Source organism: Tubulanus polymorphus, chromosome 3, assembly GCF_964204645.1.
Source record: "Tubulanus polymorphus chromosome 3, tnTubPoly1.2, whole genome shotgun sequence".
Taxonomy (NCBI): Eukaryota; Metazoa; Nemertea; class Palaeonemertea; order Tubulaniformes; family Tubulanidae; genus Tubulanus; species Tubulanus polymorphus.
The window spans coordinates 5878170-5893650 of NC_134027.1; the positions used below are offsets into that span (position 1 = coordinate 5878170).

At 36.9% G+C, this 15481-nt stretch overlaps 2 protein-coding genes across 2 annotated transcripts; one reads left to right on the top strand and one right to left on the bottom strand.

Annotated features, from left to right (window-relative positions):
* Positions 1-4952: 4952 nt before the first annotated feature.
* Positions 4953-11335, top strand: LOC141901242 (1,25-dihydroxyvitamin D(3) 24-hydroxylase, mitochondrial-like). The gene is made up of 9 exons (XM_074788352.1): positions 4953-5481; positions 8809-8999; positions 9129-9329; positions 9763-9926; positions 10038-10204; positions 10281-10359; positions 10483-10645; positions 10951-10994; positions 11222-11335. Exons 1-9 carry the CDS (start codon positions 4982-4984, stop codon positions 11333-11335), a joined length of 1623 nt encoding a protein of 540 aa, XP_074644453.1. The 5' UTR covers positions 4953-4981.
* Positions 11336-13224: 1889 nt separating this feature from the next.
* LOC141902548 (uncharacterized) lies at positions 13225-14972 on the bottom strand. The gene is made up of 4 exons (XM_074790326.1): positions 14556-14972; positions 14385-14473; positions 14129-14258; positions 13225-14051 (listed from the first exon to the last, which is right to left on the bottom strand). The coding sequence occupies exons 1-4, from the start codon at positions 14861-14863 to the stop codon at positions 13247-13249; spliced, it is 1332 nt and encodes a 443-aa protein (XP_074646427.1). The 5' UTR covers positions 14864-14972; the 3' UTR covers positions 13225-13246.
* Positions 14973-15481: the final 509 nt, after the last annotated feature.

The window sequence follows — 15481 nt, forward strand, 5'->3', positions numbered from 1 at the left end:
ATTTAAATCATATTTTATTTGTCATAACTCCGCCATCAGCTGAGAATTCCGACTTATAACCTGTCAGAGTTTTGAAATATTCAATCAACCACGATAATACCATTCGCTTCACTCCATGGCTTCTCCTAAATCTGTAAGTGCGTCTGTTGCAGTTTGGATAAATAATCTCAAAGCTCATCAAAGCCACAGTTAATCCTACGAATACATAAATAGTGACATAATAAGCACGTGGCCGGTAATGATCGAGGTAATTTTGGATACACTTACCACTGTATCCTGCTGATTTTAGTCTTCACATCACCTTAGATCTCAGGAGGCGGTCCGGCGTAGAGAATTTTGGTAGTAACATAAAGGCTGATGAAGCGAAGTGACGGTGAGGATGCTTTAACCAATTTTTCAGGGTTCTTATTCACAACTGTATTTTTGCAATATACATGTAAAAAGTCAGTAGCAATGCTCAATTTCTTGATTAGATGAGTTAAGAAATGATTAGATTTACGATTACTATCGTAAAGGATTGCGCGGATTTACAAACGACTGTAAGACTCGTTACTCTCAATTATTGACACTAGATGGCGGAAGGTTCATTCTATTTCAAATTTGGATGAAGAAAAGTTTTTACAATACAAATACACCTATAGGCCTTTTGAATTAAAAAGGGGTGAAATAGTAATTAATTTGATTAAAATGATGGGAGAAAAACTTACCTTATCGCAAATCATGAGATTGAAAATCAAGATGAGGATAAACTTAGTAAGCAACTAGATTGAAAATCAAGACGGTTATAACAAAGAATTTTTTTTTTGGTTGGAATATTGTGATGAAAACGCGAAAAGGGAACTAAAGAGATGTTTTTAATTCAGTGATTTTTGCATGATACAGGAGGAGGGCCGACCCGTGCTCCAAGTAATAAAAGAAAAAAGCCTTAGTGTGGTGGGTGATTAGGGATATCGTGCATTATGTAAATTCAAGAAAACGCGTAAAATCAATGATAAGTTTTTTGTTTTCGCGTAGATTATACGCGGTGTAAATACAATCGTAAAAATTTTTGTTTTCGTCACGAATCGGCTAGAAAATTATTATTTACGGTATCTCAGGTTAGGATTTGAAAGATAAATCATCGCGCAAATGACGGGAGTCAAATAGTTGCTTATGCTTGGCTTTATTTAAGATACCTCAAAATTGAATTGTATTTGATCAATATTCAACAAAAACGTGATACTGATTCGATGTACCGCGTGAATTTAATCGGTTGGTGTGAAATTTGTACTCGAGTCCACTCAGTAATGATTCATTTCAATATGAGCCCTGAAATGCACATTTATCACCTGCTTTAGCAGTTGTTGGCCAAGCGGAATTTGATCACATCCCCTAATCGGGGTCAAACAGGTCAAACAGGTCAAACGGTCATGGACGACATTACGTACTTAATATATATATATATATATGATACTACTTATATAGATAAGCGGCACTGGTGACACAATCCTAACAACTCCAATCAACGTCGAACAGATCAATCAATTTGCTGATTATGAAACGATTTCAAGAATATGGGAAAATAGGAAACGCGCATATGTTTTCGGTAGTGTCGTGTATGTTTACGTAATACTCCGCATTAGTATTAATGTTAGACTTTGAATGAAGAAGACTAATTGCTTGAATTAAGTGGATCAAAGATAGCCACCGGGTATTAAGAAAATCTCAAGTGTGGAGGAGCAATGCTTTAATATGTTTATACAGATAATCGTGAATCTTGATCCACTAACATTTGTTTGAAGAAAAATTGTCGAAACATACATAACAGGGACCAGGTTGCTTAACTGAGATCGGCAAAATTGGTCCGAGTTAGATAAAAGTTCGGACAATATGTTTGGACATCAGAAAATGTTTTCTGTTTTGTCCGAGTCTCACTCAGTAAGGCGAGGTTTACTGTAATAACATTTTCTATGTAAGGCTATTTTATGTTGATGCGGAGGACATGAACCTATTTCAGGGAACTTCACACTCACACAAAATGCACAGACAACCAACCCTCCTGTTTCAAGGGAAGGGCGGATGTTTTAAACAAACAAAACAGCGGAAATAGTGATCATACATAGACGATGAGTTCTTATTTGGTAGTTTACGATCACTTTGACTCAATGAATACATGGAAAAATTGCTAATCCACAAAAACAACGCCCTCGTTTTATGAACAATATATCCAGGGCAATTCGAACCAACGAAAAAAGGTCACTGATTCCTTGATCAACAGAAGAACTCTCCATTAAATACATTTTGTCACATTCAAACAGGAAAAGGAAACAAGTCTTTGATCAAACTAATAAGCACGATACGACTGGACATTAAATCATTGGAAATATTGCACCTACTGTACGATACCTACAATACGCGTAGAATCATTGGATTCATTCCAAAAATTATTTGGCCCAATTAACCAAATTTGGTCAAACGTAACTACGTTGCATACTAATTAATATCAGGAATAAATGATAGATCTAAAAGTCCATGATAAGTTTTGACGTTATCAATAGAAAAAGAACATCACACTCAATTTCCCTGATATTAGGAATCAAGATCAGTTCAATTTTACAAAATCAATCTTCTTATATATGAACCTAGACCCACTGCTGATGATGATGATAAACATTAAATCGGGAAAACCTATGGATAATCATAATCCTCTTAAGTGTTCGAAATAAACTGTAGATAATATGAGATGTTTGTTTCAAACTATCAAATGGACGGATATCGCGCCTATGTCAAACGCAGCTTCTTTTAATAGTACTTTAATCGAATTGTGCGATATATTTTGATTTGTTGATAAAGTTCACTTTGAGCTCAATGCTTGAATGACACTATATACTCGACCTTTTTTCCCGATGAGATATCGAATCGTTCAAGTGATTGATAAGACGATACATCGGAATCGCTTCTTCTAATGAATCTCGCTGACCTACTATAATTGATAGTTCGCTCAATTCCCATTTTTTGAAGTTTTTGATGTAATATGTATTTTTGGCCAACTGTTAAAACTTTTGATTTCGATGATACAATTTTGTATATTGGGTCGAAAGTAACAGCATAGTTGCCTTGGTTATACGTAACTGGCCCAAACTTGTGTTCGAACACATATACTAATTAAACTCTAGTGTATTTCAATAGAAATGAAATTTCAGATTTTTAAAATAGCGCAGCAAAGACGGGTTCACGGCGTGGTCATACACGTGCGTCTATTGTCACTGACCAGTTTGTCCTATATTGAGTTACGTGATAACCAGTAAGCACTTGTCCGAAACCAGGGTGTGCTCCTATATAGCAAATAATGGACTGATTTATTTGACAGTTAGAGAATTTTCATAGCATTAGAGAATTTCCATATTGTACATTGTATGACTGCAAAGTACTCGACAAACAACAGGACTTCATTCCCGTGCTAAATTTGAAGCATTTTTAAATAAATATTCCCTGAACGAATCGTGACATGCTCGTAGTTGCATAGCGATTTTCTTATTTAGATGCATGATTTGATTTGTCTGGAAAAAAGAGCATAGAAACTTAGTTCTTAAAATTCAATTTCAAATATCAACGCCCACGTGCACCACTTACCAAAATTTATACGATACCATATGGCGCAATTTGAATTTAATAATTGTCTGACGTAATCATAAGTGTTTTCGGACGAAACGGGTAGATATGGAAATCACGAGAAAAAAACGGGATATGCGAAATGATTGAATGTCCTATCAGGTCAATCACATGTTTGTCGTGTCGTCGTCAGTGCGGGTATAATGAGCAATACATGAGTAACAAAATAATTCCAAACAAATGCCGAACAATAATACAATGTATTGGTGTTAGAAAAGATTTCCACGAATAAACAAAAGTTGTTTTTGTTTTTTTCTTCTCTTGAATATTCGCTGCGACCCCGGTTAAACAATTGTTGCATTGTTGACGTATTTAAGTGAGCGCTTAGGCCGCCTGCGGTTAGGATCATCGTCCGGAAACAAGAAAACTTTTTTCCAAGAATTCAAACCCAGAACATCGCATAAAATAGTCTGCTTGACGAGTTTGTTCTATCTTTAGACCATCAATTTCTTCTCCATTGTTTAAGCTACACAAATACGATGTTGCAGTTTGATGTTTTCTGTTCACTTGTGCCAAACCCCACCGTATCACCAGCACGTACTGATTTAAGTTGTAAATTTTATGATCAGTCAATTTTGAATCTTTTCTAAGTGATCTACACTTTTTCGGATAGGTAATGCGTATGCAGCCGCAAGTGTGACTCAAGGGTGGATTCAGGAATTTAGAATAGGGGGAGGTTGGCAAAGTTCTAGGCCTAGTTGAGTACACGAAGTGCAAGCGCCAAAGTCGCGTATTCTATTCGGGTCTGGCAAAAATTAGAGGAGCCCAAACCCCCTACCCCTAAATCCACCCCTTGTGACCACATTGAAAACAGCAAAAAAAATTCCTTTAAAGTATGTTAGTCATATAGCTATCAAAACACATATATAATATTCGATAAGTATTTAGTTATGACATTCCAGATACTGTGATTAGCTTATCGTGTGGAATAATCATGACCATTTATAGTACTAAAATAACTACACGTAAACCATTAGTAATGCGATAGGATCGGAGATAACTTCTAGAAATTACTCCTACTACAAACCTTTGATGTTAATTAGCTATGATATCTGGAGGCTTCGGATTAACATGGCAGGCAATGCGCAAATCATCAATCCGATTGGATAAGTAAAGGAAATCCCGAGGAACTGACCAATGACTATTGTCAAACACCGTGACCCAATAACCTTTCCGTTCGCCCTCGTTTTAATCGAGATTTAGAACTATTTGCTGACGAGTATTTGCGCACTGAAATAATTGAAATATTCCCCGTGACTCGCTCGCTACTGGCAATTCATTCATTCACAATTTACGCTTAACACAACACGTGTTTTATTTAGTAGCAAATATGAAACACGTTGGACAGCGTTTAGCCAGTACTGCGTGTTCGCGACACATATGTGGTATTGGATATGTGGGACCGCATCTTTCAACTCGGACATTGGCTACGGCACCGGAGCCGCGGGAATGTCCGTTTCACCAGCAGAACAACGGCGACGAATATGACAACAAAATAAAAACATCGAACTCACAGCAGGAAAGTGATACGGATAAAAATGACGTTTCGAAAGTATTAACGGACATCCCAGGACCGAGGGGATTGCCAGTGTTTGGATCGGCTCTGGAATTTCTAGTCCCAACTAGACATCGGATACTCGAGCGTCGATCCAAAGAATACGGACCAATATTTCGAGAACGCGTCGGTCCGATGCAATCGGTTAATTTGTGTGATCCGACCGACGTTGAACACGCCTTGCGAAATGAAGGTAAACATCCTCATCGTCTGGAAGTGCCTCCATGGAAGGAGTATCGTCAAATGAAAGGACTACCGTTTGGTCTTGTAATTTCGTGAGTATAAGTTTTATAGATTCCTTGTAATTATATTATTCCAGACAGTGAGCCGTATAATTCTTGTTTCTTTTTTGTTAGGAGAGTTGTCTAAAATGTTTATCTATGCACACGAAACACGTATCGGTGTCCTCAAGGTGCGAACGACCCTCTTTTGGGTCGAAGTGCCCCTTATCGAATGAGGGAAAAACTTTTTTACTTCATAAATAACGCACTTTTCCACTATGAAAAATAATTTATATTTTGAATAATATATAAAACAAATCCTATAGAATAAGTACAGTGTACATATTATTGGTACTATATTGTGACCTAGGTTGTTTGTTCAGTCATAAAATTTGAAATCTTGTGGATTTGTGGTTTTGGCCCTTTTAAAAGTTATTTGACCCCTTGAAAATTCTCGAGGACGCCCAAGACACGATTCGACATCGTAATTGTGAAACTGTACCGAAACAATCTTTTTAGAATAGTAGTCGAATTTGCAGATGGGTTTTGATAGAAATAACCTATATATGTGGATTAAACGACTATGTATTCAGCTGTCACCCACAATCGATAATCAATTCATTAAGCCCCATCCTTCGCAATTTCGTGAATAATAAATTGATAAATCGAGAATATCTACTGATGACAATTTTTATTTCGTTATCAATCGGTGAAGATTCAATTTGATATCCATATGGGCACATATGTATTTTGCTAAACGAGTGGTGATGATTAGACCTTTATAAAACATAATGAGCAGTTTGCAACTAAACAAAAATATCCTACACGTTCAAATAGACATTTAATTTTTCAAAACATTTTCCCCAAGATTTATAAATCAAAATCTACGAAGCCGTACTTTCAACAGTATAATGATAAACACGAGATGGATAGGAAGAAGAAATGACATTATTGAATGAGATGAAATCCTGTTCAATTCCTTCATTGAATTTTCTATAGAAGTGCCTATTTCTTTCTTGTTATGAGCTGGTACTTTGAGGATTCGCAATAAAAGCTTACTAAAATTTGAAAAAAAAACATTTGAGTGAAGTATTCTTCATATTTCGCACAACCCGGAAACGTTGTCCACGGTCAGGATACTCGTTGGGAAGAGCTCTATATCGTGGAAGCGAACGATTAAAACTAAACAAGATATCATACCTAGAGAATTTTGTTAGTTAAGCAAATAAATGTAACTTATGGGTAGATAAACGATTTAGCTAATCGGAAGGAATGTTATCAGACGATCGCGAGGGGATGTCTACAACTACGACCGAATTCCCGGTAACGCGTCTAGACGCTTTCGGATCAGACCAGACTAACTATTTTACAGCAATCCCAAACTACACGGTGTCACACGCGGTAAACTTTTATGAAATAAAAGATAAGTAGATTAATCAAACCATTTTACACTCGCATATATGAGATTATGATCGCCTTCGAAAATCAAAAGTTTCGATCGTAGAAATTCAACGAGCAAGAATCCATATCTTTAGCAAGTCCCTAATAACAGAAATGTGTCGTCATAATATGCAAAGATATGGACAGTGGTCACCCCTGCAGTTATGTAAAAGAAAACGCGAATGCCTACACACAAATAATTAACTTCGAAAGTTAGATAATATTTATGAGAACATTTATGTATGTTTATTCATCTTGATATTTGCAATTATACGATATGATCCCAAGGATAAAAAAGCACATGTCGTACAAAGACTATCTAAGTATCCTCTTCAAAAAGCTAGTTTACCAACGATATTGAGAGTGTACACATATAGTTATGGAGTGCAACTCTCATCGAAATAAATGCCGTCAAAATATCATGAGAATTGAGCAACCCAAAAGTGCTTTCAGTGACGTTATTAGGCGTTATAAGACATTAAGTGTGTAGTTTTGTATGCATTAGATAAGAACCAAACATGAAGCATACTTCTTCAGCGCCGATTTTCTCTGCTCAAAAACTGTGCTCTAGGAAATTGTGGTGTGGTTAAAAGAGAATTCATAAAGCTGGGACCCGTGCGCATCTAGCACGAATCTCGAACCTGACTCTGTAGATTTAGAAAATCTCTGCTGATTTATCAAAAAAGCTATTCGTCAAAAAGATTGCCCCACTTACTGTTAAGATTACACCACAACTAGATGTAAGGCATTGGGTTCGAGAACATGTTTTTTTTTCAAACAGCTAGCTGCAGTGATAACTTGGTTTCTTGATTCTTATATCTAATTGCTATTTATTGTAATTGTACCCGATTTATTTTTGTTCACGGTGACATTGTAAAACGGAATGCGAATACCTGCTCTTTAGCCAATTCACACCCGGCTTTCCAGTGACCGGGTTGTTTATTGCAAAGTAAAACTGACCATTTTTCGTAAACAACTATTGTAAAAAATATTGGTACCATGACACGTTAACGTCCAAGTTCCTTTATACACATATAAATGCATATCTATATCATGACTACGAAAAACTTTAAGTATTCAAATTTATTTCAGAAGTTTGAGACCCTCGCGGTTTGAACAATTATCAATTTTTTTCAATTCACCTAAAATCTCAAAGTTCACGTGAGACGGAATCACGTGATAACAGGTTACACATACATTTGAATGAGATGAACAATGAAACATACAAAAAAATGCCGGAATTCTCTTTTGTCATAGCTTTAGAGTTATTTAACGTCATTTAGAATTCAACAGACCGTGGAGGTATTATGTGTTACAACGATCGGGGAAGTGCAGAGCTGCATTCATGGTACTGTGATTATATCTAGACAAGTACCAAGACACAATGGCGCTGACACAAAACGTAATTTTTACCTTATATATGGAAGTAGGACGCTAAAAAATTGCACCGGTTCAAGTCATTATATCGGCATCATTGAAAATCAAATCTAGGCCGAAGCTTTTCGTCATTTACCTTGACATCCGCTTTGGCCGTCGACGCAATTAGGTTAGAAGACCTGAATTGAATCACACAATATCTATCAAAGGCAAACGCATATAACTTATACGGCAAATCAAAAAATGAATAGAAAGTATCCGTCAAAAGAAATACAATTCGTTAATACCGATGGATTCCAATTTACAAGGTTGTTCTTTGAAAAAACTGTTCCTTCCCAGCACTAACGATCCTTTACTTCTACTTCTGAAAATACCTGCGACCATGGACTCTAAAACGATTTAGGAGTCCATGATGAAACTAACTATTGCATGCATTAGTTCTTATCATAGTTGGTTCGAATTTCCGTAAGACGATCGACGATGGAAATATTGAGAAAAAATAACTCATCTTAGAATAAAATGGTTCCTAAATTTTACCAATGAATGATTTTGCATATTCTCTAGAAATGGTCCGGAATGGCAAAAAGCTCGAAGTGCCGTTAACAAGCCTATGATGAAGCAGAAAGTGATATTGAAATACCTGGACGATATGAACGAAGTAGTTGATGATGCTGTGCGCAGGTTTAAGCTTTACCGTAACGGAGAAAAAGTCATGCCCGATTTAGATCAGGAATTTTTTCACTGGTCTATTGAATGTAAGTGTTAATCCTTTGTTAAGAAATATGCATGCAGCTTTCAAAATTCGTGCGCTAGTTTGGAATATGTAAAAGATAGTAAATTTCCTATACAATATAATCTGATTCATTGCGTTTAAATTTTCGTAGCTGTCGGGACCGTTATGTTTGAAACACGTCTCGGATGTTTGGAGGACCAACGACCCCAAATTGCGACGGATTTTGTGCAAAGTGTCAGGAAGATTCTGGCGCCGAATAAATTGCTTTTCGTCAATCCTGGCCTGGCTAGAAAACTAGGTTTACGTTGTTGGAAGGAACACGAAGCCGCCTGGGATAAGATATATGAGATAGGTAATTTGTCAACGGGAATAATATCTATAGCGAAACATACAGAAACCAAAATAACCAGATCATTTCCCATTTGCAATGTCATTTTATAAGTACATGTACCTACGTGTATTCCTGCATTACTTTGTTCTAATTATTCTATGTTTGACTTAAAAAATGCATTATGTTTATTCATTGATTATTATTACTCACCCCCAGCCGTCCTTGGCGGCCTGTAGGCCTATTTTATAAGGTAGTACTAAAAGTACCACCTGCTGAATACGAATGTCATATTTCGATTCACAATTAAATAACTGATGACGTCGTGATATTGATTGGAAAATGGCAGCAGTATGCGGTGCATAATTTTTTGTTGTCTTATGTTGGGCGAGAAAAACCGCCGGTTTTATCTGCCTCGGAGTATGCGAACGATACAACATTTCGTTATTCGTTCTAGGCAAAGTTGTTATTGAGAAGAGAATGATTGAGATGGATGAAGAGAGGAAACGTGGTAAAGAGGTAGAAGGAGTGTTGGTTAGTTTATTAGAAAACGCTGATACTAACGATCCTGTTATGGTAAACACTTTGGTTACTGATCTATTTCTCGGAGCAGTTGACACGGTATGTATGATAAGTTTATAGGGTGGCTTTATAGCTGATGTCAAAATAATGCAACAAAAAGAAACACATACGGCATAACACTTTGAAAAAACTGAATTATCTTATTTACAGTCACCAAATACAATGCAGTTCGCTTTACTGCTACTGGCAAAAAACCGCGACAAGCAGGAAAAACTTCGTCGAGAAATAAACAATATTGTGAAACCGGGCTCCATCGTTAAAGCCAAAGATTTGCAATCTTTGCCTTTTTTGAAGGCTATATTCAAAGAAGCACTAAGGTAATTATTGAAATTACTCGAGGTATTTAATCATTTATATGATTGATATGTTGAATATTATTTTTCATTCGATTAGAATGTATCCAATAGTACCGACGTTTGGGAAGATTTACACACAAGAAATGACCATTAGGGATTACAAGATTCCTGCAGATGTACGTTGCTTGCACTTATAATTCTACGTCTAGTAAAACGATCGTTTAATTTACAATAGTTGCCCATAATTTTGGGGCTTGGAAAATAGAAATGACTAATTGGGTCGTTGCCTCTATTTCTAGACTATGGTTAACGTCGTGTGCTGTGCTATGGGCAGGGATCCTAAACTGTTCAAGGATCCGGAGATTTTCCGCCCCGAACGATGGCTCAAAGACGGAGAAGAAAAGGAGGATATCCATCCATTCTCCAGCATTCCATTTGGATACGGCAAAAGATCATGTATTGGTGAGTTAAATAACTAACTGTTTTTATGATTGCGTCACAAATATTGTAGTAAAAAAAAAACATATTTCATCACATAAGAAACATTAAAAAGTACGCATATGTTTGCTTTTTTTAAATTCGAGGATAACGTCACATTCCATTATGTGCTGAAGTACTCCTCCACATAAATGCACAGGTTGATCTATTTTGTTTCGCTGATCATAATCAATGCTAATTCGACATTGTGATCAGTTCAGATTGGTCATTATCTTTGTCAAGAATATTCATTTGACAAAAAAAACAATGGTATTTTTATCACATTGCAGGTCGACGAATAGCTGAATTACAGATGTACCTACTTCTCGCTCGAGTAAGTATTAGACAGAGCATTTTTTCCAGTCGCAGGTCATTCACCCATTCATTCCAAAACAGAAGCAGAAGTTGGTTGTACATTGCCGATAGTACCGTACATGTAATCTTTCCAGTTGACGTTCATTGAATTTTGCAAATTCATTGGAAAGAGGACCTTTGCCCGTTACGACTTTCGATGTTTCCTTCAAACCTTTTTCATCTTGACCGTTATTTTTCCTGTTGCAGTTAACGCAGTCGTTTGACATTCATCCGACAGATGGCGACAAACCTATCGAAGCGAAGGTGAAACTTTTGATGTGTCCGAAAACCACCCCCTTGCTTCGATTCGATGATATCTGATTCGACCAACCATGGAAGTCGAAATTAAATCCATCAAAATGAAAGAAAATCTGATTGTTATGGTGGCTGATTCGGACAATACTAAAATATTTTTCTGTACGGCTGGAGGCGCGATATAAAATTTTAGCCTTGGCTAATTTTTTGTTTTCTCACGCGAGAAATCAAAACTTTTCGGTTTTCTCGCGTTTAATCAGCCACCACAGATTGTGAAGAGTAGAGGAGTTATTTATTATTAAAGAAATTTGTTAATTCTAAATGAATGTAAGGTATATGTTTTAGCCGCATGGCGCAGTATTTTCAGAAGGCAGCATTTTACTATAAACTGACGTCTCGCAGCTAAATATCTATCAATACTGTCTTGGGCAACCTTTCGTTTGGCATGAGCTTTTCTGTGAATGTGTTGCGTAACATATGTTTCGTCTAATGTATTTTTGAACTTGTTTTCTGCAAAAAGCTAATTTCAACAAACCAATTGTGCTAATGTTTAGATGTACATTTGTACATAGAACTTTCATTATTTCATCACTTGTTTCAATTCATGATGTGCTTTCCAGAAATGAATATAGTATGTGCTACTTTGTTCTTCCAAAATATCGAATGTGCTATTACCAGACGAGTGACCACTGATTAAAAGGTTGATTAAAAAGTTGTACGCCGCATGTTTGTATTAAAACACTAGGGTGAAAAGAATGTCATCGACCTCAAACACTCAATCTTTTTGTTTCAAGTAGGGAGTTGAAAATAGAACATCTGTTTCAAGTAAGGATATGGTTACCGGTATTGTGGTGGTTAGGCACCAATTCATTTTGATCATAGATTGGAAATCATAACCAACTAATGGAAGTATATGAATGCTATGAAATTGTTAAATTTACTAGTTCATACAAAAACAAACTGTTATAATGATTGAGAAAATCCTGTTTTGGAGAAAGGGAATTCCATTCTGAGCTGATCAAAATACAGATAGTACTAAAAGCTTAATCATGGAAGCGATTGGGGACATTATTCGAGAAACATAGAAGGATATTTTGTGTAAAGTTATTATCATAAATTCATTTTTGAATTAAGAGTGGATATTTTCGATTTATTGTCGAGTTATCATCTCAACGTTAAAAATGCTTAAACTATCGTTCATATGTAATCATAGATTACGTATTTATGTATTGTAAATAACGTAGGTAAAAATGGTGGAAGAAATACATGCGAGATCTATAGCAATTTAATTCATTCTGGTATCACTTTACCGGACCAAAACATGGTGTGATTTCGAAAATCATAATATGAACCATATCATACGAGGTCAAATATTAAGAATCTCTAATTACCCGCAGTAGAAATGTAGTGTATAGTCACATGTGAACAGGGTAAACGTTGTCTGAGCTGTATATATGCTATGTATATTATACGATACCGGTGGGCATTGCAGAAACAATAGGACGTGATTCTCAGTTTTATTGTGATTGTATTACAGTATTATGTATTATGTACGTCTGTCTTGGCTTCAAATACTTATCAACCAGATCGTCGATGCCGTCGACGAAGCTTGGATTACAGGTATTTGAAACTGAAACCGAATGTATGTTCGTTGTTGAAATAATTAATGATTATATATATATACACGTATTTTTATTCGCTGTAAAAATATATATATGCATCTGTAAAAGAAGTTGTCCTTTTTGTATATCTTATGACATTTTATTTAAACCTTTCAAAATAACCAAACAGATTTTGCCGGGTTTACGCGGGAGATGTAACGCACTGTCGATTGACAACACAGGCCAATCCAGTGATTGGAATTACTAGAGTGAATATCGATCGAATGGATAAGAAAACTCGACGAAATGCAAATCGTTTCTTTATTCGAATGCTAACGTTCTCAAGACGCCATTGTTCGATAGATTTGCTAGTTTATTATTCACTCTCATCTGATGGTAAAAACTCGATTGGAGGACAATCGTTGAAATCACAATTTACGACGCAATCGAACGGACATTCTCGCAACTCTAACCCCTTTCGATTGTACATTTCTTCGAAAAAGAATTCGGAGAAACTCACAAACTCCAGAAGTCTTTTTGGTAAGGGTAGTTTCAAGACTTTCTTCGGCGCATATTTGCCCAAGGAAGCCCAAATTCTGGCGCGGCAAATGTATTGTAGTGGCATAGGATTCGAACTACGAGCGAATAGCCACGAGCACAGATGAGGTTTGTGATACAGCGAAAGCGTGATCACCCGGTTCTTTAACCACGATTCATTGAGAAACAGAGGGTTCAGTTCCGAAAGAAGTCTCCCTAATGTAAATAAACCTTCGGCCATAGCTGCTTGGAAATACGACGGTTTTTGATGGTCAGACTTCACGAACAAAGGACAGCCCCAGTGGACCAAAGTCATTGCACATTCTTCACTGTGGACTGCAATGGCGTGTTCTAGTGGCGTTTCGGCCCATTTGTATTTTTTCTCGAAACTGTATCCAAATTGGATGAGAATGCTCACCATTCTTGGTACTTGATGCGCGATTGCCAATGTCATCGCGGTGACACCGTTCCGCGATTGGCCGTGCAAGTCGATTTTTTGTTCAAGAAGGAATTGACAAATATCATAACGCCTGTACGCCACTGCGTAGTGCAAAGCCGAAAAGCCTGATTCTGTCCTAGCTTCGATGTGACAAAGGGAATTCACTAATAGTTCGCATATTTTCAAATTATTCAGTTGAACAGCCCTGAAAATTTACAAAAGTGAATTACAGAAATTGTTGGTCATTGTGGTTAATAAGAAATTATGAAGTAATGTACGTACTTGATAAGCGGCGATTCTGCTTCCGAGTCGAAACCCAACTGACGTAGATTCACGTCTGCTTTAGCATGTATGAGAAGTTGGCAAATTGGCGCCGAATTCCTCATAATCGAAGTGAACAATGGTGTCATTCCTGTCCGAATAAAAGAAATTGTTCATTTTCATGAACTAGTGTTTTGGTGTTTTTTTTTCGTACACTCCGTTTGGGAATTCAGTGTCGAAGGGGGAATCGATACTGAATGACACACGTATCATATACCTGTTATAGGGTCAAGAAAGTCGACTTCCACTTTTTTTCGTTTAAGCAAGATCTCTACTATTTCAACATTGCTGAGATTGGTAGCAATCCTAGTGGAAAGATACGAAAATTTCGTACAGTTTAATCTATATCAGTACATACGTAACTATCTAAACAAATTAATTTACCAACCAGATTGGTCGCCGACCCTTTCTATTAGTCAAATTCACATCAGGAGTTTTCGGTTTTGCCTTGAATAAAGTTTTTACCATTTCTAGATCACCATTTTGACATGCGATTATCAATGCCGTGGGGCGAGTTTTGTCAGTGGTGTCTACAACGTTGATATTCGGCAGTTCATTCCGACGCAGTATCGCTCGTACAGTCCTAACGTTACCAGCCCTCACCGCATCGAAGAAAGCTCTGATTATGGGAAGCTGTTTACCTCTACGACCAGGTGACATGTTACTCTTGCGTTCAACAGATCCGATTGACGACATTTCAACGAATCAATCACTCTTCAGGGCGTATTTCTTCACCATTCCGAGGAAGAAACTGTACCCGGTACCTTATCAATAATATCCTTCTGACTAGTTGCTCCTCACTGGCCGTATATATTACGAGTGTTGAAAAAACTACGCTTACTACGAGAACATATATGCATATGCACGCGTTTGAATGTCGTAAAAACCAGTTATAATCGGCAAACACCACAACAAATCCATGAATAAATATTCACGCTATGCGGTAACGACTTTGAATAAAACCTAATGACGAAGTAGAACTGAAATATTCTAATCCACCGGAGACAAACAGCTACTTTAAATGGACATTTCCAAATCCAGTTCCGCATGCATTCTGTATAATCGCGAGTTGAATGAATATTATCAAATTCCCGGTCAGCTTCTCAACTCTGAGAATCTTCTTCAAAAGATTCTCTCTTGATTCATTCATTCACCTCACCTTGTTCGGACATGACTAAGTCGGACAAGAACCAAATCGATTTTGCGACATTCTTACGTATTTTCCCATCCTTAAATCGGGCCAATTGTGCCAGGCCCAGTTAGGTGAGGTTTACTGCATCTGTTCAACTCTTCAAGTCAGATTTAAGTCACACA